This window comes from Gorilla gorilla, chromosome 8 (assembly GCF_029281585.2).
Source record: "Gorilla gorilla gorilla isolate KB3781 chromosome 8, NHGRI_mGorGor1-v2.1_pri, whole genome shotgun sequence".
NCBI classification, from domain to species: Eukaryota; Metazoa; Chordata; class Mammalia; order Primates; family Hominidae; genus Gorilla; species Gorilla gorilla.
Window position 1 is genome coordinate 68920355 of NC_073232.2, and position 22475 is coordinate 68942829.

The 22475-nt window shown below is 37.8% G+C and overlaps 2 protein-coding genes across 2 annotated transcripts in view; both read right to left on the reverse strand.

Annotated features, from left to right (window-relative positions):
- LOC115935989 (shieldin complex subunit 2-like) overlaps positions 1-22475 on the reverse strand; it is a 48628-nt gene that overhangs the window by 6068 nt on the left and 20085 nt on the right. Inside the window, exons 4-6 of the mRNA XM_055353076.2 lie at positions 14749-14943; positions 14447-14581; positions 5133-5361 (exon numbers count right to left, since the gene is read on the reverse strand). Coding sequence (XP_055209051.1) covers positions 5133-5361; positions 14447-14581; positions 14749-14943 — 559 coding nt within the window. The remainder of the gene's footprint in view (positions 1-5132; positions 5362-14446; positions 14582-14748; positions 14944-22475) is intronic.
- LOC129525003 (GTP-binding protein Rheb-like) lies at positions 18278-19150 on the reverse strand. The gene has a single exon (XM_055353082.2). It carries the CDS (start codon positions 18969-18971, stop codon positions 18417-18419), a length of 555 nt encoding a protein of 184 aa, XP_055209057.1. The 5' UTR covers positions 18972-19150; the 3' UTR covers positions 18278-18416.

Below are 22475 nucleotides of genomic sequence, written 5' to 3' on the forward strand. Positions count from 1 at the left end.
AGATATATGCCCAAGAGAAATGAACACACATATCCACACAAAAACTTGTACACAAATGTTCACAGCAGCATCATTCATAATAGCCAAAGAGTAGAAACAACCCAATTGTCCATCAACTGATGAATGGATAAATAAAATGTGGTATATGCATACAATACAATATTATTTTGCAATAAAAAGGAATGAAGTAGTGATACATGCTACAACATGGATGGACCTTGAAAACATCATGCTAAGTGAAGCCAGTCACAAAAGATCACATATTATATAATATTTATATAAAATATCTAGAACAGGCAAATCTATAGAGACAGAAAGCAGATTCGTAGTTGCCATGGGTTGAGGGGCATGGGGAATGGAGAGTGACTGCTAATGAGTATGAGGCTTTGTAAAGGGCTGGGTGACGAAAATGTCCTAACTGGTTGTGGTGATAGCTACACAGCCCTGGGAATATACTACAGCCGTTGAATTGTACATTTCAGAAGATTAATTTGATGGTATATGAATTTTAACTTCAGTAAAAATGTTTTTTAGAAAAGACAGTATGCAACTACAAATTACAGTAAGCACACCCAGGCTACTATAACAGAAAATAAAGAAGGGTGGTTAGGAAAGGCCTCTCTGATAAAGCAGCATTTAATCTAAGACATGAAGAAACCAGCCTTGTGGAGTCAGACAGAGGGAAGACATTCGAGAACATCCTAAGGAGAAAAATCAAAATGTCTGAAGAATTGAAAGAAGGCCACGTGGCTAGAGTGCTGGAAGACAGGGGAGTGGCAGCAGATGAGACTGCAGAGGAAACAAGCATAAGGAGACAACTGATGGGTGAAGCAAAGGGTAATCACACTGCCAACGGGTGGAGAATAAAGGGGAGGAGGCAAGGCCAGGAGGAGCCCCACCAAGAGACTGCTGGTGTGCTGGTTTGCGCAACAGGTAGTAGGGACTCAGATGAGGCCTGAGTGATTCCAGACCAGCAGGCACTGACTTTCCATTTTGGTTTCACAGTAATTGAGGTTCAGCTAGGGGAAGGTAAACAGGGATGCCACATGCCCCGCAGCATGTGGGATATGGTACATAATGAGAAACTGTCCTGAGAAAAATGTCAACAATGACCCTGCTGAGATACACTGGACTAAGATGTTAGCAGTGGAGATGGAAAAAAGTGGATGAATTTGTGATATATTTCTGAATGAAAATTCCTAGGACTTGCTAATAGATTAGATAGGGGAGGTAGGGAAGAGAAAATGATGCAACGATTGTGCCCAGGTTTCCAGCCTAAATAATTGGGTAGATGGTGTGCCATTTTCCAGAAAGTATAAAAATGAAGAGAACTAGATTTAAGTGTGGTTAGGAAAAACAAGAGTCTATTGTGGGTATGTTTAAATGTGAGATGGACGTCAAGCAAAGAATTTGATACCTGAGTACTGGAGCCTGGAGGAGAAAATCAGGGTGAAGATGTTAAGTACAAATACGAAAACAGCTGTGATCATCCAGGCAGAAGGTACAGAAAGAATAAGAGGAAGGACACAGACAAGAGCTCAAGATTAACCCCAGCATTTAAAGAGGGGGTAGAAGAGGCTGAGAAAGAAGGGCCTGGGAGACAGGTTAGAAAGCAAGGAGGAGGCTGTTTCAAGAAGGAGGAAGTGGACTGACATGCTGAATATAACTGAGAGCAGTTAGAGCGAGGAAAGAAGTATCCATGCCTCAGGCAACATCAAAAGCGTAACTTTGACAAAAGCAGCTTCTGCAGCATGGTAGGAGTAGAATGGAATAACTGAAGTGAAACTGAAGACATAATAGGGGAGAGAGAGTATATTTACAACTCTTTAACAAAGTTTGGCTGGGTATAAAACAGAATAGAAAAACGAAGGGATAAGAGGGAGATGTAATGTTAATGGATGATTTTGTTTGTTTTTTAATAAGAGAAATATGGGAGTGTCTTTATAGGCTAGTAAGAATAATCCATTATGAGAGGTAATCACTGAAGATTAAGAAGGAAAAACAAAACAGGGTGCAGAAACCAAGGAAAAGTTCAATCACCATAGATAACCTTATAAGCCTAGCCCAGACTTCTCTTGCAAATTGCATTTCTTTACATCTAACCACTTTCCAACTTGTTACCTCTCAGGAACTCAAGCTCAATATGATCAACATTTCTCCCAAGATTACTTGTTTTAATAAATAATCTTATTGTTCACCCAACTTTCAATGATTTGCAATGTACCTGTGCTCTCTCTTTACCTACCAATCACTACATCTTGCAAACTATTTTCCGACCATTCTCAAATCTGTCCACTTCTTTTTATTCCTACCACTTCCTCTCTAGTCAAGCCACCATCATCTCCCCTCCAAAATAAGGCAACAGCCTCTTACCGCTTCTCTGCACTAGCTTCATTCTAATCCACTCTCCAACGCACAGCTAAACTCACTTCTGATGAACAGAATTTGGTAGAAGTGATGCCACATGACTTCTGAGTCTAGGTCACAAAAAGGCTGGCTTCCACCTGGAACTCTCTTTCTTGCCTTTCCTGCTCTGAGGAAATGAGCTTCCACTTTGTGAGAACGTTCAGGCAGCCCGTGGAGACACCCAAGTGAAGAGGAACTCAACTTGCCAGCCATATGAATGAGCCACTTTGGAAATTAATCCTCCAGCCCCAGTCAAGCCTTCAGATGACTGCAGCCCCAGCCTACACCTTGACTACAACCTCTTGAGAGACCCAAACATTTCCTAGTGCTGCCTAAATAGGAGCCTTAATTGTGGTTTGACTTGCTGGAGTTTTTTGCTTCTAGTACAGAAAAATAAATGTATTTCTTGTATTCCAAAAATGTAAATCTGAATATTCTGTAGAAACATTGTTAAAAATGGTATTTGAGTTTTACGATAGCTTGAAGAGCAGGAACTATGCTATCTACATGTTAATTTAATAAATGTCTGTGGCCTCGTATGAGACTCCAATGCAATATCTAATGTTGCTTCCATTGGAAAATCAGCTCCAAGTTACAACCAATGCAAAATATGATCAACCCACTCATAGTTTGGGACTGTTATGCCACACAAATGTTCATTAAGTGTTTCTTAAATGGACTACCAAGCTTCTTGGGCACAATAAGTCTACTTAGATCAACTAGTATAACATCCACAGGACATATGTGATATGTGAACATACGTGGATTCCTAATAAATATTTGACTGAGTCTTAGAAAAATAATCAATGAGAGTTTTCTCTTATTCAGTTTGCTGATTGATTTATGTAGATGATTTTGGAGTCACATACTTGATAACTTGAAGGGAGTTTGTTAATTTCAATATTTTCTTTTCAAGGAAACCACATAATCTGGACTCTAATAACAATTTAAAGGCTTTTAGGCTGGGCTTGGTGGCTCACACCTGTAATTCCAGCACTTTGGGAGGCTGAGACGGGTGGATCACCTGAGGTCAGGAGTTCGAGACCAGCCTGACCAACATGGAGAAACCCTGTCTCTATAAAAATACAAAATTAGCCAGGCGTGGTGGCACATGCCTGTAATTCCAGCTACTTGGGAGGCTGAGACAGAAGAATCACTTGAACCTGGGAGGCAGAGGTTGTGATGAGCTGACATCGCACCAGTGCACTCCAGCCTGGGCAACAAGAGCGAAACTCTGTCTCAAAAAATTTTAAAAAAAAGGCTTTTAAATAAATAAAAAATAATAATTCTTGCCTTAACATGACCATTCAACATTCTAGTAAGACAACAAACTAGCACTACATCTTTAATGTGGTATAGTTTGGGAAGAGATCTTAAATACCTCATACTAGTTATGCCATAATCAGGTGATACTGATCTGTGAAGTCCTTCTCTTGAACAGTCATTTTGTAAACTAAAGATTCAAAGGCCCTCCTCCCCATAAGGAATAGTATTGAGCAACATTTTTGTCCAATAAATGCTTATATTGAATAGAAACATTTGGAATGATATAAATAAGTCACCTATACATACTTTTGAGGGGCCTTGACTATTAATAAATCAATGTTGTTTGTTACATACCATGCATTTTTTTGTTTTGATTTTGAGACAGGGTCTCACTCTGTTGCACAAGCTAGAGTGCAGTGGTGCAAACATAGCTCACTGTAACAATCGATCTCCTGGGCTCAAACAATCCTCCCGCCTCAGCCTCCCAAGCAGCTGGGACTACTGGCCTATGTCACCATGCCCAGCTTTTTTTTTTTTTTGGTAGAGATAGGGTTTCCCTATGTTTCTCAGGCTGGTCTTGAACCCCTGAGCTCAAGCGATCCCCCACCCCGGCCTCCCAAAGTGCTGGGATTACAGGTGTGAGCCACCACACCCAGCCTACCATACATCTTAATTCAATCTTCTTTTCCACAAAAGCAGCTTTCACAGTAATAGCAAAATTCATTCACTTATTTATAACAAACATAATATCTGTAAAGAGAAATAACGTTTACAAATTAAGCTTCTATAACTTTTCTTGAAGTATGCCATGATAACATGTGGAATATATCTGAATTTAGTTTTTAGATACCGCAATATTTAGAAATAATCATAAGGAGCATAAAACACTGAGTGCTATTTTGTAAACACATGTAATTTATAAGGTAAAGAGAAAAAATCTGACCTTTTGACTACCTATTATTCAAAAAACAATGTGTTTTTCACTGAGCTGATTAGCAGTTTTACCATACAACATTTATTTGCTAGCTTTAATTTCTAAGGTAAAGGTGGGAAAACAGCTTAAATGTCTTACTAGCTTCCACAACAACTCAGAGGTGAGATCATATGATACTTTTAGCCTTTAAATTCTAATTATATGTTAAGGTGGGAAAATGAGTTATTTATGAGCATTTAGATTTTGGTTAAAAAGTAAACCAAGGAAAATGTTTCTTTGGTACAGCTGTTTGAAGCCAATAAAATCTCCCAATTACTGCTTTAAGAAATTCCTATCTTTAAGAAATTCCTATAACGATTCCTGGGTAATTTTTGCTTCCATAAATAGCTATCTACCACTCAGGGAAAATTTTATTCTCTTTGACTAGCTCTACTTAATTCTTTTTAGAAAGTAAGGGTTTACAGACTAATTTTTCCAGATCTATAATAATTATTTTCCATCAAATTGGCTTGCTTAGTTGCCTTACCTATAATATATTTTCTTCATAGTAAATGGCAAGCAGCTAAAACATTGTTTGTAGATCCTGTTCTCATCTGTTTCTAGTTCCAATCCATATTTTGCACAGCCAGTATATACGATGTTGGGAAGAGAAGAAAAAATACTCTTCAGAGAACTGTGAGCATTTAGAGCTATCTTCTGAGCTGCTGTAATAGGAAATGCCAGCTCTGAAATCTGGGCTTTAATTAGAACCACTCCTACAAACAACAAACAGATATATTATAAATTATTGGGCCAAAATTATAACTTTAATTTACAAACATGGCTAATTTTATAGTTGATTTACAGTCACTTGTAGTAAAAGGATACACTGAGGTCTTGTTCTTCGTCTTCTTTACTATTTTCCTAGAATCTAAGGGCAGGGATGTCTGGCTGCAACTGAGAGCAGGTTTACTTGGCTAATTTGGCTGAACATGTGATGTTTCCTTCCTTCCCCATCCTCTGGAATGAGGCAAAATAAGTTCAATACCTCCTTTAGAAGAAATCCCTTCGAATACTTGAAACTAGCTAACATGCCCTCTCTCCTTGCCCTGTCTTCTTTTAAACTGATCGTAGTGAAAAGCCAAATAGGGGCCGGGCACAGTGGCTCACGCCTGTAATCCCAGCACTTTGGGAGGCCGACGCGGGCAGATCACGAGGTCAGGAGATCGAGACCATCCTGGCTAACATGGTGAAACCCTGTCTCTACTAAAAATACAAAAAATTAGCCGGGCGCGGTGGCTGGCGCCTGTAGTCCCAGCTACTCGGGAGGCTGAGGCAGGAGAATGGCTTGAGGCAGGAGAATGGCTTGAACCCGGGAGGCGGAGCTTATAGTGAGCCGAGATCGCACCACTGCACTCCGGCCTGGGCGAAAGAGCAAGACTCTGTCTCAAAAAAAAAAAAAAGCCAAATAGGAGGTGAACTTTTCCTCTTCTCTCTACCTAAAAATATCAATAGCCTGTTCTCTTTTAAACTTTTTTCCAACTTTCCGCTCACCATTATCATCTATATACTCTGGGTGTGGGTTATAAAAAGTTCTCATTTATTAATCGTTTCTCAGGTGACTCACAAGAAACCTCAAGCATATTCATAATTCACTGCTAATGGCTCATCCATTCACCAGTAAACAAATACTGAATATCTACTATCTCCCAGACATTATTTTTTCCTAATTTACTTTTGTCTTACTGTGTACTGGTGAGGTCTATGAGTTTTCTTGAGCATTATTCTCCCTTTCTCCATAGTCAATTTAAAGGCTTCTTTAAGCCTTAAGCCTTCAAATTTGTTCTTCTTCATCCACTTAGAAGTAAGAACACTCCAGGTCAAGAACTAATCACTCTAGTCTCCTGCTGTTTTCTGGTTATCTCTTTCAGAGTCCAGTTAATGATGAGTCTTCTGTTCTTAACTTCATTTGCTTTAGTCTTTCAATGCCCAAAGACGGTTTCATCATCTCTTCCAATTGTGTCACATATCCCTACATGAGTTAGCAGGAGTGCGTAGCGATCGAATATGTAACAAACTGTAGAAGATTCAATACCACATCTTTCCAAAGACATGTTAAATCACTACAAAATTATTATTATTTTTTTTTGTTTTGAGACAGTCTCACTCTGTCGTCCAGGCTAGAGTGCAGTGGTGCAATCTTGACTCACTGCAGTCCCAACCTCCCTGGGCACAAGTGATCCTCCCACCTCAGCTTCCTGAGTAGCTGGGACTACAGGCACACACAACCACACCTGGCTAATTTTTGTATTTTTTTTGTGGAGATGGGGATTTGCCATGTTGACCAGGCTGGTCTCCAACTCCTGGGCTCAAGTGATCCACTCTTCTTGGCCTCCCAGAATGCTGGGATTACAGGCTTGAGCCAATGTGTCTGGCCTAAAAAATTATGTAAAAAAAAAAATTTCGATTTTTATTTTAGATTCAGAGGGTAGATGTGCAGGTTTGTTACATGCGCATATCATCACCCAAGTAGAGTCTCCTGTAGTAGGCAGAGTACCCAACAGTTAGTTTTTCAACCCTTGCTCTCCTCCCTCCACTCAAAAACTTTTTTTTTTTTTTTTTTTTGAGACAGAGTATTGCTCTGTTACCCAGTCTGCAGTGCAGTGGTGCAATCTCGGCTCACTGCAACCTCTGCCTCCTGCGTTCAAGCAATTTTCCTGCCTCAGCCTCCCAAGTAGCTGGGACTACAGGCACCCGACATCATGCCTGGCTAATTTTTGTATTTTTAGTAGAGGCAGGGTTTCACCACGTTGGCCAGGCTGGTCTCAAACTCCTGACCTCAAATGATCCACCCACCTCGGCCTCCCAAAGTGCTGGAATTATAGGCATGAGCCACCCTGCCCAGCCTAAAAAATTCTTAATAATTCAATAATTTTAAAAGAATGTTCACATAATCCTATCATTTTGTAAATTTACACAACTCTTGAAAATAATTAAAAGGTCATGCTGAATGTGGACTTTGCTTTCAAGGGGGTCACTCCGGCTGAGCACTGAAATTCTGCTGGCGGTAAGATGAGGTACTGGGTAAGCGTCTTCATTTCTTTACAAGGACTCAGGCCTAGCCTCATCCCCCTCTGGCTTTTGTTGAGCAAGCAGACCCTTCTAGGAAATGCTCCCATGCTGATCTCTCTTTCTCCTTTTATTTAACTATAAAATAGGTTAGGGAAAAGTTGCTTGTGTTTTCATATTCTCTCTCCATTTTTGTCTTAAAAACACATACACTATGACAGAAACTATGAATTCAGCCCTCATAGCTGAACATAAAGAGAATGAAAAAGGCTAAACAGGCCTCTGTGAACAAAGCCTCTGAAGGACTGATTTTAATGGCACAGTTTTGGCATGGCTTGCTAATGAGGAGCACACCTCCAGGACTTCCAAGAACATGCACAATTCCTGGCTGCGTCCTCAAATAAGTGGGGCTATATCCTCAGAATCTTTCATCATCAGCGTGGTGGCCTCCTATTTTGTTGTTTTCCATGATGTTATTTATTTTTATTTTTAAACCTAATTCTAGACTTCAATCCCAGCAGATAACTGTTTTGTGTAAGCAGTAAATGACAGAGTTGACTTCTCCATGGCACCAAACTAAACGTCTCTGCAAAGTAATGTAGCCCCTCAACTGTGTCTGGCATTCCTTCCTGTGGTGACCACCTCTATATGTCTGTGAAGTTGGAGAAGCAGAGCACGGGAGGGGCACATAAATATAAAACTGGCTTAGGAACTTACATGATGCTATAACATTACCAAGATTTTACCAGTTAGTATAAATCTAGAGTCTTTTATGACCATAGGCAACTTCCATTTTTGAAAATAGTATGAAATTTTTTATAGTATAAAAGCTTATAAATTTTCTATCATCTGTGTTTACCTTCCAGAAATATTATTAATTTAAACTATCTGCTGGTATTAGTAAATGTTTCAGTGTAGAACTAGGAATAAGGAGTTCTTCTCTGAGAATGAAATCTCTGTATTCAATTAAAAGTTGGGTTTTTTGAGAGGTATTGTCTTTGTTTTCTGCCTGTATTCTCCTTAGCATAGTTTTATGATATAACAATGCTAACCTTCAATCATATATTGGAAAACATATTTACACATATATGTGAATTAACCCAACTAGTAACATTTTAATCTGGCATTTGGCCAAGATAAAGTAAGGAACTGAATTTCTGCTCCCACTTGTCATATAATAAAAAATAGGTATTTGCTCTTTGTCCCTGGTTCCTGGCACATAGTTCCTAAAACTACTGGAATCTAGTTCAGATATTTGCAAAGATTTATATTTCACTTTTATATAGAATTATACATTTTTACCACAAGTGGTAGCCTTTTTGCTTATATTAAAACTAGCAGTGGGCTGCGTGTGGTGGCTCATGCCAATAATTCCAGCACTTTGGGAGTCCAAGGCAAGAGGATCACTTGAGTCCAGGAGTTTGAGACCAGACTGGGCAACATAGGGAGACTCTGTCTCTGCCAAAATAATAAATAAATAAATAGCTGGGTGTGGTGGCATGCACTGATGGTATGCACTAGCCTTCCCTTCCCTCCTCAGCTACGCGAAAGGCTGAGCGGGGAGAATCACTTAAACCTGGGAGGTGGAGACTGCAGTAAGCTGTGTTCACACCACTGTATTCCAGCCTGAGCAACAGAGCAAGACCCTGTTTCAAAAGAAATAAAAATAGCAGGATTGGGTTGCTAAGTCTGGTATCTTCACAAAGGAGGGTGCACTTTTTTGAAATTTTGCTTTAAATGTAATTGCCCTTATATCATCATCAAACAAGCACTCACAGGATGACCAAGGCGTTGTATGCAATTCTAGGTTTTCTAGTGTGTAATTGCACTGAACAAAAAGATATTTAAATTCCCAAATATAACCTTAAATAAAAACAGTAAAAACAAAAGTCACCAAAAAGGAAAAAAAATCTAGGCTTAGTATCAGATTAAATAGATTGATCTGATTAAGTCAACTGAATACTAATCTTTTATCACTAAAGAATTTGGGTAAACAGAGACAAAATATGAATGGTGCATTAAGACAACAGAAGCATGCTAGAGATTATTATTATTTTTTTTTTCCAAGACAGAGTCTCGCTCTGTTGCCCAGGCTGGAGAGCAGTGGTGTGATCTCGGCTCACTGAAACCTCCACCTCCCAGGTTCAAGTGATTCTCCTGCCTCGGCCTCCTGAGTAGCTGGGATTACAGGTGCGTGCCACCACTCCCGGCTAATTTTTGTATTTTTAGTAGAGACAGGGTTTCACCATGCTGGTCAGGCTGGTCTTGAACTCCTGACCTCATGATCCGCCCACCTCGGCCTCCCACAGTGCTGGGATTACAGGCATAAGCCTCCGCGCCGGGCCACCAGAGATAATTTTAATAAAATATTTTCTAAAGATTCCCTGCCCTCCTGAACGGTCATCATTTATAATAACCAACTGCTTTCTGTAAAGAAAATTCTCATGTATCTATCTATAGGCAAAGTTTTATTTTGTTTTGTTAAAGAAAGGACACTGAAATGAACCCAAGTCTAATATTTCACTCATATTTCAATACTTTAGTTATCTTAGTTAACTTTTCTAGAACAAAAAGCATTTAGACACAATAGTACTTATTTTTAACTCTCAGTAACAATTTTTTTTTTTTTTGAGACAGAGTCTCGCTGTGTTGCCCAGGCTGGAGCGCAGTGGCGCAATCTCGGCTCACTGCAAGCTCCACATCCCGGGTTCAAGCCATTCTCCTGCCTCAGCCTCCGGAGTAGCTGGGACTACAGGCGCCCGCCACCACGCCCGGCTAATTTTTTTTGCATTTTTAGTAGAGACGGGGTTTCACTGTGTTAGCCAGGATGGTCTCGATCTCCTGACCTCGTGATCCGCCCACCTCGGCTTCCCAAAGTGCTGGGAGTACAGGCGGGAGCCACCGCGCTGGCCACAATTCTAATACTTAAAGCCACAGTAACACAGACCTTGTTACTGTTATATTCTCTATTAGTAAATTCAACTTATCTGTATTATCATATTTTGTATTAGTAAATTCAACTTCAAAACTATAATAAAACAAAAGAGGGTTTCTTAGCACTAATTTTTCTGATAACATCAGCTGTCTTTTTAGTTTCTCACTTCAGGCCATAAATCTAATTTACTACACCTGCTCATCTCCTTAGTTTCTTTCACTAGAGATTTTTTTTTTTTTTTTGGTGGAAAATCATCAAACATCTCAGTAAATCTGTAAAGACAGAGCATCACTAGCTAGAACTAAAGCATATATTCCAAGTTACTGCTTAAAACCAATCACTAAAATAGCTTTCTTGTCTTATTACAAAATACCTGATTAGAAAAGTAAGCTAAGAGAAGCCAAGTAAATAAACATATAGCAGCCATAATCTCAACACCCTACATAAGCAGTTAACATTTTAGCGGACAAGTTGTTTGGGATTTTATTTATTGGGATTGACTTAATAAGTCAAATATAGTTTTATATGTATGTATTATTCTACATTGCTTTTAAATATTACATAATATGCCATTGTCCAGATACACCAAAATCTTAAAAATTATTACAGCAAACCTCTATTTTGAGGGACTCTGGTTGTTTTTTATTTTTCACAATTATACATGATACCATGATAAACCCATTTTCAGCTACATCTTTATACATAGTTATGATAAGTTCCTATAGCTAAAATTATTGGGCTAAAAGTACCCCCAATTTGTTCATATTAATTGTCAGTTATCCTCAAGAAAGGTTCTGCCAGTTTGCATTTCCAATAGCTGATGACAGTAGCTGTTTTCCCATATCTTCTCTATCAATTTCTTAAAAGAAAAATCATCTATCATCATTACTTTGTGTGTTTTCAATTACTTGTAAGAACAATTTTTCCATATATTTATTGGCCATTTTTATTTCTTCTTTGGGGACTTGCCTACTCATATCCTTTCCCCATTTATCTCTATAGATATGTGTCTTTTGCTTACTGCATTATTTTCTGACAATGTAATTTTTTTTCTGTTTTTTTTTGGTTGCCTTTCAATTTTGTACATGGTGGTTTTTATGTATAATAGTTTTTGTTCCTGGATTTTATTTACCCTACCAACCTTTGCATTACAAATAATTTTGCCTATATTTTCTTCTACTATTCATTGTTTCATTATTTTTGTATTTGAATCTCTAACGTATCTGAAATTTATATTGGCACAAACATAAAGTAAAAATTTAATTCTATTTTTTCTCACATTGTTAGCTAGATTTTCCAAACATTAACTATTCTTTTATTTTAAAAAGCATAAGGTTTTAATTTTATTTTTAATTATAAAATAAAATATATTTATTGTGAAATATTTAAACAGTAAAGACAAGGGAGGTAACAGGTGAAACAAGACTGACCATGTTTTAATAAGCTGGCTAATAGGTACCTAAGTTCATTATGCTGGCCAGGTGTGGTGGCTGGCTCATGCCTATAATCCCAGCACTTTGGGAGGCTGAGGCGGGTGAATCACCTGAGATCAGGAGTTCGAGACCAGCCTGGCCAACATGGTGAAACCTAGTCTCTACTAAAAATACAAAAATAAGCTGGGCATGATGGCACATGCCTGTAATTCCAGTTACTTGGGAGGCTGAGGCAGGAGAATAACTTGAACCCAGGAGGTGGAGGTTGCAGTGAGCAGAGATCATGCCACTACATTCCAGCCTGGGTGACAAGAATGAAACTCTGTCTCAAAAAAAAAAAAAAAAAAAAGTGCCTTATGCTTAGTATTCTCTCTACTTTTGTATATGCTTGAAGGCTTTTATAATAAAAGTTTTTAAAAGTAAATGCAGATGCTCACACACATATGAAATTCAAACTAAAGGTATAAAGAAAAAATTAAAGCACATATAATACTACCATACAGAAATAACCACTGCTAGCATTTTGCTATACATGCATATTTCCAGGTTTTCAAATGCACATATGTACTTATAGATACATTTTTTATTAAAATGAGATACTATTATATATAAAGGGTTTTCTTGAAAATTTTTATGTATTAACTTATATAAACATAAAAATATTTATTATATGATAACATATTTTCTATACGTGAAGTTTTACAATCCAATTTTTATTTTTATTTTTTATTTTTTTTAAGATGAGAACTTGAACTCCTGGGCTCAAGCAATCCACCCACCTCAGCCTCCCAAGGTACTGGGTTAACAGGAGTGAGCCACCACACCTGGCCTATAATCTACTTTTTAAACTAAATAACACATTACATATATCTTTCTAAGCTAATGAACATACACATTTTTGGTAGTGAATATCTTTATGTATTCACCCAGATCATAAATGATTCCCTTAACTGTTTTCCCATCCACTGAAATAAGCTCAAGCTCTCATATTTGTATTGTGTGACCCTGTCTTCCTGATCACAGTTTTTTGAATCAAATTTACTCTGGGCAATCAGATTCTCTTTGCTGGGAATTTGGAAATGGGGTTGGTCTCTTGAAAAGAAAAGTAAAATCAGGAAAATAGAATTACTTAAGTAATCCTTCAAAATTGGTATTTTTATCTTAAAAAGACTGATGTGAGGTATTGAAGTAGATGTTAAAACTTTAAAATGATGGTTATAAATAAGGGGGGCTGGATGAATGAATGTACAAAGAACAACAACATCTTAATTCCTGGATTCATATGTTTTCAATACTAACCTAAACATCATAGAATCACCTAGAGACAACTGTAATTTCTCTTCTATTAACCAAAAAACTATTAATTTTAAAAGAATATTCACATTAAACATGGAGCAATCTGCTTTGTTACAGCTCCACTATACCTGTGACCTACATTCTTGTGTAGCATGCACTAGACCCATGTTCTCAGCCAGGCTATGGTGGTCAATGATCATAGTTAGTCTATCACTGATACATGTTTGTCAGCTTGCTCAACCAAACAAACATCTGTCCCTGTTTGATCTTAACATAAAAGTCCAAAGTTAGACTTATCTCAAATCCCAGTCATAGCTATTAATGATTAAGAGAGACAATGTGATAGATCCTATCTACAAGTAACTATTTGGAAGGCAGAAGTTTGGAGAGACATTAACTCTTTCAGGTAAAAAATAATAATACACTGAATCAATCTCTAAATTACTTTAGCAGGGAAAAATAACTCATAAGCCACAAATGAAACTGTCTTTGATTGTTACAACTAAAGGATCTCACAATAGCAAAGGGAAGACACTATACTATTTTAATGAAACATCAATTCCATTTAATTCAATATACCAGAAATAATTTATGCTTTAAAGAAAAATGTAATCATGGGTCATATTTTAACACTGAACATTCTAGGGATGGCTAACAGTGCATGCTTTTAAAACAACTATAATAAAAATATGAAACAGTAATTTATTGAACATTAATTGTGACTTGAAAGAGTTAAGGTAACTCCCTTGACATCTGCCTTATAATCACAGCATTTATTTATCAGAGTACTCTGGCTGAAAAAAAATTGTAGAAGCTTCTCCAGAATTAAATGTTTAAAGAACATTATTTGAAGGAGGTAAGGTCTTCACTAAAAAGGTAAAGTAGTATATCTGGGAATAAATTTAAGCCTTTATTTCACCACCATTAATTAATGAAGACTTATTAGATAACTGAATTGCTACAAGAGGTACAAAATTTTAACAGAAGAAATTTGCAGAAGAATATTCAATCATGATCACTTGTATTTCAAATGCTGTCTCGTCTCTTAAGATTTTCTCCATCTTGGGCTCATAAACATTAATCATTTACCGAAATATAAATAGGTTAAACGCTTTTTGGTGTATTTACCTTTTTTCCTTTGAAGTTGAGGGTACCAGGCTGCTCCAGGACCCCATAATACAAGCGCATAATGTTGATCTTGGGCCTGTTCCACTGTTAACATAACTTTTTTCTGCTTCTGTCCTCTATAACTGTATACTGCCTCTGGAAAAGGAAATTGAGTATCTTAGTTGGCATTACTCTATCACACGTGATACCATACTTTAATAGCTGATGATACATATATAGTGATAACCAAATGGCACACTAAGACGGTCTTGTATCTTAATTTTTTCATAATCTAAAATTAAGGAGGCAGTCAAAATGTTTACCTGTCAGTATAGTGAAATCAACAACTCTTAGTACTGCGTGGACTAATACATCAGGTTGAAGGTGCTCCAATTCTACAAAGTCTATACTGTTCACCCTCTGAGGCTGCCTCGGAGGAAGATCTCTGAGGTAGGAATGTTTTGAGGACACATATGCCAGTAAGTCTTGAAGTACAACGTCACTAACTACACTGGAATCTAAGGAAAAAAAACATACATACAGACAAAAGATGGCAACATTATATTTTTCTTGACAAATAATATTTTTTAGAACTGTATTTTATGTTGTAAAGTATGATTAGATATAAAATATAGTTTTGTTTTCTCTAAAACATGTACAATAGCTAAGTCTTGAATCATTTTAGATGTAAAAATAAACTTGATATTTTTAATCAATGGAAATGGAATTATTTACTATCCCCAAAAAACTTGTGCTGTTCCCATACTTCTTTACTTTGTTAATAATATCATTTTCTATCAATTAACCAAACACAAAATTTCTGTTCTTTTTTGACTCCACCACCCTGTAACAGCCAATTTGTTCCCCAATCCCTGGAGTGTGATTTGATCCTGCTTTCCCAACTATCCTAGTCTCTGCCATTCTTCCTCAAGCCCCTTCTGAAACAGGCTCAGAGCCACCTCACTGGTTCTCTCCCTGAGTGTGCCTTACTCTTTCCACAGCGAGGCCTCCGTCCTCACCAATTTCCAGCTGCAAGGCTGTCTTCTTGTCCTACCCAATACCACATAGAATGATGACCACTATAGATTCACAGTGCTGCTTTTTTCCCTGAGCTCAGAGAGCTTTTGAGCATGTGCTACATTGTAATATTTTTCAAGTGTTGGATTGGTTATTTAATTCTTCAGTTACCATGTCTTTTAAATGTTTTTCTCTTTCCTGTCTCATTTTTTTCTCACTTTTTATTAAGGTATAGTTTCTGTACAATAACATGCATATATTTTAAATGTACAGGCTGATGAGTTTTGCTGATTAAATTTGAATTTCTCTGAAGGTAAGAGAAGTATGCTTGAGTACGTGATTGATTGCTGACCAAAATAAGATATTGGCAATAAACACTTAAGTACTTTTTAGAAAGCAGACTCCATAAACTGATTTGTGATTCTTCTTTCCTTCCTTTAGACAGTAAAAGAAAAGGGACGTAACAGGTGAAACAAGACTGACCATGTTTTAATAAGCTGGCTAATAGGTACTTAAGTTCATTATGCTTTGTATTCTCTACTTTTGTATATGTTTGAAGGCTTTTACAATAAAAGTTTTTAAAAGTAAATGCAGATGCTCACAGACACATAAAATTCAAACTAAAGTTACAAAGAAAAAATTATAACCACACGTAATACTACCAGACTGAATTCTTCTTTCACAGTATTTCCAGCAAATCTGGAATCAGAAGAGTTGTATTCAAATTCTGGTTTTGTCAATAATAAGCTCTGTGAACTTGTACATAACTTCTCTGGGCTTCGTTTTTCATGAACAAGATAGAGCTTTTGGGGAACAAAAACATCTCTGACATCAAATTATATATTTGTCCCTGATTCATAAAAATTTACATGGAAACACATGGTTAGATTCCAAAAAAAGTCTACCTCATGGAAACATTGTGTTGATCTTTGACTTACATATTTAATAATATTCAAGATAAATTTATATTCCTGTCACATTATCAGAACTAGGTTTGTAAAACATGTAACACCTCACTATAAAGATGAAAGAACAGAAGTCTTTTCTTTTCAACTTTTACTTTAGATTCAGGTGTACGTGTGCAGGTCTGTTACCTGGGAATACTGCGTGATACTGAACTTTGGGGTACAAGTGATCCTGTCACCCAGGTACTGAGCACAGTACCCAACAGGTAGTTTTTCAACCCTCTCCCTCTAGTAGTCCCCAGAGTGTATTGTTGCCACCTCTATGTCCATGAGTAGCCAGTGTTTAGCTCCCACTTATAAGTGAGAATACATGTTATTTGGTTTCCTGTTCCTCCCTCAATTCACTTAGGATAATTGCCTCCAACTGCATCTGTGTTGCTGCAATTTATTTATTTATTTTATTTTATTTTTTTGAGACAAGGTGTCACTCTGTTGCCCAGGCTGGAATGCAGTGGCACAATCTCAGCTCACTGTAAACTCCACCTCCTGGGCTCAGGTGATCCTCCCACTTCAGCCTCCCAAATAGCTGGGGCCACAGGTGTGCACCACCACACCTAGCTAATTTTTTTTGTATTTTTTTGTAGAGACAGGGTTTTGCCACCTTGCCCAGGCTGGTCTCAAACTCCTGGACTCAAGCAATCTGCCTGCCTCAGCCTGTCAAAGTGTGGGAATTACAGGCATGAGCCACCGCACCATCCTGATTTCATTCCTTTTTATGGCTGCGTAGAATTCCATGGTGTATATGTACCACATTTTCTTTATTCAATCCTCCACTGATGGCCACCTAGGTTGACTGCATGACTTTGCTACTGTGAATAGTGCTACAATGAATATTCAAGTGCTTATGTCTTTTTGGTAGAACAATTTGTTTTCTTTTGGATATATACCTAGTAATGGGATTGCTGGGTCAAATCATAGTTCAGTTTTAACTTCTTTGAGAAAACCCCAAACTGTTTTCAACAGCGGCTGAACTAATTTACATTCCCACCAACAGTGTATAAGCATTTCCTTTTCTACACAGCCTACCAACATCTGTCGTTTTTTGACTTTTTAATAATAGTTGTTCTGGGGCTGGGAGTGGTGGCTCACACATGTAATTCCAGCACTTTGGGAGGCTAAGACAAGAGGATCGCTTGAGCTCAGGAATTCAAGGCCAGCTTGGGCAACATGACAAAACCTGGTCTCTACAAAAAAAACAAAAATTAGCTGGGCATGGGGTCATGCACCTGTAGTCCCAGCTACTCAGGAGGCTGAGGTAGAAGAATCTCTTGAGCCTGGGAGATTGAGGCTGCAGTGAGCCATGATCAGGCCACTGCACTCCAGCCTGGGTAACAGAGTGAGATCCTGTCTGTAAAAAATAAATTTTAAAAAAGTATTATTAGGTCCCACTTTTCAATTTTTGGTTTTGTTGCAATTGCTCGAGGGTTTCATCACAATTATTTCCCAGAAGTCCTTTCCAAAAACACAATATATTGATCAGAAATAAGAATCCTCTCATGAGTTGTAACCACTTGCAAAATCAAAACCAAATTGGTAAAATGAGTAACCAAATTGGTTTACTCTTTTTTGTTTTGTTTTTTTGTTTTTTTGTTTTTTTTTTGAGGTTTGCAGCTATTTTATTTACAAGTATACATTTAACACAATGAAATAAACACTGATATACTGAAGCCTAGTTAATAGTAGTGTAACAATATGCATCATTTTGATGATTACATTATTTTAAACAACAAACTACACTGAAAAATTAATGCCGATAAAATTCTTGGTCATAATATTAAGAAATACAATATATAAATTGAAAATATGATTGCTTAAAATTTGAAAATGGAAGTGAACTCATTTGGACAGACTCAGAGTTAACATAATCTGAAGGGAGGGGAGCTCTGACCCAAATGATATCTTTCAGGTTAACAGAAGAAAAAAGAAGCATAGTTTATCTTCAAGGAGAACGGGCAGTTTGCTTCTTCAGGTAGAATATATTCCCAGTGTCCTCAGGCTTTGCAGCAGAATCACATCACCAAGCATGAAGACTTGCCTTGTGAAGCTGCCCCGTCCATTTTTTCTGCCTCCAAAATTATCCTTCGAAAAACATCAACAGCAGTCTGATTTTCTTTAGCAGAAGATTCCAAAAAATCTGCATTCCAAGATTCTGCCAAAGCTTTCCCTTCTTCATAACTGATCACCCTTTCCATATGCAGGTCTTTCTTATTCCCAACCAACATAATAGATATTTGTACTTTCCCCACCATATCTAACAATTTGCCATGGATAACTTTAATCACTTCAAAACTTTTGATTGATGTAACAGAATACACAAGAATATAGCCATTAATATCTATGGAGTATGTCTGAGGAAAGATAGAATATTCATCTTGCCCGGCTGTGTCTACAAGTTGAAGATGATATTCTTGTCCATTTACTGTGATCAACTTTGTAAAAGTGTTTTCTATGGTTGGATCGTAGGAGTCCACAAATTGGCCTTCAACAAATTGAATCGTCAATGAGGATTTCCCCACAGACCGGTAGCCCAGGATCGCGATCTTCCGGGACTTGGACTGCGGCATCTTGGCGGCCTCCTCAGCCCCGGCCCAAACACATCAACCGCGGCGGCGGCGGCTCCTGCTGCTGTGATCGGCGGCGGCCGCGCCGGGAGAGAGCGGCATACAGAGCAGGGGCGGCGGCGGGCGCGGCTGCCTCTCGCTCGCTAGCTCGCGCGTTCCCACCCGCCCGGAACCGACCGCGCGGCGGCGCCCCTCCCCTCCACAACACGCCCACGTGACCGGCCGGCGTCAGCACCGCCCCTCTTCGCGCCGTGGCCCGCCGCCTCCGCCCCCCGAAATACGCGGGGGGTGTGTCGGGGCGACGTTTTACTTTAAAGGCAAAAAAAGGGGACGCCGCGATGCCCCCAGAAAAGTCACGACTGAAACTCGCTGCGTCATGACCCGGTTTACTCTTTCAGAAGAAAAACAACTGCAATATTCTCAAAATGTCCACTGGTAGCCATTTCCCTACATCAATAAAAAACTTTAGAATATACTTTATTTAGCTACTAACCTGTAAAAAATAAAGCACCATAAATTCCTGTGTATGTGTAAAAACAAAGATTGTGAAGTAACTTCTAAAGATTATCTAATTAGTTCAAGATTTTTCACATCATTCTACAAAAACCTGAAACTCTCTAGGGGATTCATAGAATATTCTCCATCCAGAATTTTGTCATAAGAGTTTTATGAAATTACTGAACTATTACTTGAATCTAGATCATCCTTAAAACCAGAGATATCTACATTTCCCAAATCTCTTGCAAAGCATTTGCATACCATGTTATTTTCATTATTTCAAAACATTCCTTCCCCTTCTATTCTATCAACATATACAAGATATGCTGAATTTTACTTAGAAGCCATTTAGCTATCATTCATACACACACACACACACTTTCCAAAATGTAACACCTTCAAATATACATAATAAAAGACTAAACTTGTATCTTTTACAGAAATCTCAAAATTAAAATTTAACTGACTTCAACTGGGCAAAACCATACCATCTCAGTTACTATAGGTTCATACTAAGTCTTGATAGCTGATAGGGCAAATTATTCTTCCCTGCTTTTCTTCTTAAAATGCCCTGCTGTTTTCAACCACTTACTCTTCTACATAAATATCATAAAATCTTATCAAATTACATGAAAATCTTATTGGTCTTTAACTCTTTGCCTCAAGAGATCCTCCTACCTTGGCCTCCCAAAGTGCTGGCATTACAGGCATGAGCCACTGCGCCCTTGAAATCTTACGAGGATTTTTATTGAACATGCACTGAATTTACAAATCAACTTGAAAAGAACTGAAATCTTCACAATGTTAAATCTTCCAATCAATGAATAAAGTATATGTTTATTTCATTCTTTGTTAGTTTTTCTTCATTTAAAAATTTTTCCTTTTTTAGGTCTTGCACATACTTTGTTACATTTATTACTATTAGTACAAAATAATATTGTTGTCAATGGCAGCTTCCTTTGTTATTGTTAGTCGCTCTACTCTAGAAATGTGATTGACTTTTGTATGTTAATCTTATATCCAGCTACTTTGCTAAATTTTCACATTATTTCTAATAATTTGTTTGTAGTTTTCAGAGGGAAAAGGTATGTAAACCATCTATAATAATGGCAGTTTTATTGCTACCTTTCCAATCTTTACATATCTATTTTTCCATGTTTATTGCATTGGTTAATAACTCTAATATGGTGTTGAAGAAAAGTAGTAATAGTAGTATCCTAGTCACATTCCTGAATTTTAAAAGGAATGCTTCTAATATTTTTCCAATTAGGATGATAATTGTTCTGGGTTTTCTAAAGACACTCTTTATGAAGTTAAGGAAAATTTTATTCTATTCCTAATGAACAGGTGTTGAATTTTATCAAAAGCTTTCTTTGTACCTATTGAGATGATCGTATACAGCTCTTTTAAAAACTCTGTTTTGAACTAACGTAAGACTTACAAAAAAGTTGCAAAAATAGTACAGAGTTCCCTTATATTCCTCACTATGTCGACTAATGTGGGCATCTCACATATTATAAATTATCTTAAACAGGAAACTAACGTTAATTAAATATTGTTAATTAAAATGTAGATGTTATTTAAATTTTACCAATTCTCCTATTAATATGCTTTTTCTATGTAGGATTTCATCCAAGATCCCACCTCACATTTAGTTGTTATTTCTCTTTGGTCTCCTCTAGTCTATAAGAGTTTCTCAGTCTTTTCTTTTTCATTACCTTGACACTTATGAAGAATCCTGATCAATTATTTAGTAGAACGTCCTTCCCTTTGGGTTTCTCCAGTGTTTTATGATTGGAATGAAGTTATGCATTTTTGGCAATTCCACAAAAAATATGGTGGATCCTTCTCAATGGATAATATCAAAGAATTTATGATACCATACATCTTATTACTGGTGATATTTACCCCAATCACTCAGTTAACTTGGTGTCTGAAGAGTTTTCTTATAAATTTATTATTTTCCCTCTAGTAAGCTGGTATCTTGGGGAGATACTTTGAGACTATGCAATGCTCTCTCTCCTCAGACTTTCACCTACTAATTTTAGCATCTATCAGTGCATTTGTGTCGGTGCAGTATTTATTATTGTGATCTCTGCCTGATGGTAATTCTCTATTTTTGTGTTTTGTATTTTTTTTTTCTTGAGGCAGAGTCTCACTCTGTTGCCCAGGCTGAAGTGCAGTGGCATGATCACGGCTCACTGCAGCCTCAACCTCCTGGGATCAATCAATCCTCCCACCTCAGCCTCCCGAATAGCTGGGACCATAGGGGCACACCTCCAAACCTGGTTAATTTTTCTATTTTTTGTAGAGATGGGGTTTTGCCATGTTGCCCAGGCTGGTCTCGAACTCCTGGGCTCAAGCCATCCACCTGCCTCAGCCTCCTAAAGTGCTGGGATTATAGGCATGAACCACTGAGCATGGCCAGTAATTCTCTATTTTTTTTCTTTTCTCTCAGATTTATTAACTGGAATTCCATTGGAAGGAAGAGCTCTCTCTTCCCGTCTGGTTAGTTAATGAAATAAATATATCTTTATATCAGTAAGGATTTGTAAAGATTTTAATCTATGGGTTCTAACCCAATACTATCATTATTTTCTTACTCAAATTGCTTCAGCTTTAGCCAGTAGGTGTTCCTTCAGGTTGGCTCTTGCATTATTTCAACATGTCTTGTCTGGCACCACTAGACTTCCAGGCTTATCCTGAATTTGCCCTGACCCAGTCCGGTAATCAACCACTTTTAGCAGAGCTGGTTCCTTTCATTAGAGAACTATGTTGGCCAGGCACAATGGCTCACACCTGTAATCCCAGCATTTTGGGAGGCCAAGATGGGTGGACTGCTGAAGCCCAGGAGTCCGAGACCAGCCAGAGCAACATGGTGAAATCCAGTCTCTACAAGAAATACAAAAATTAGCCAGGCGTGGTAGTGCACACCTATGGTACCGGCTACTTGGAAGGCTGAAGTGGGAGGCTGGCTTGAGCCCAGGAGGCGGAAGTTGGAGTAAGCCG

Bases quoted from the DNA above. Each gene is read 5' to 3' on its own strand.
- LOC129525003 (XM_055353082.2), bottom strand. From the start codon at position 18,971: ATGCCGCAGTCCAAGTCCCGGAAGATCGCGATCCTGGGCTACCGGTCT.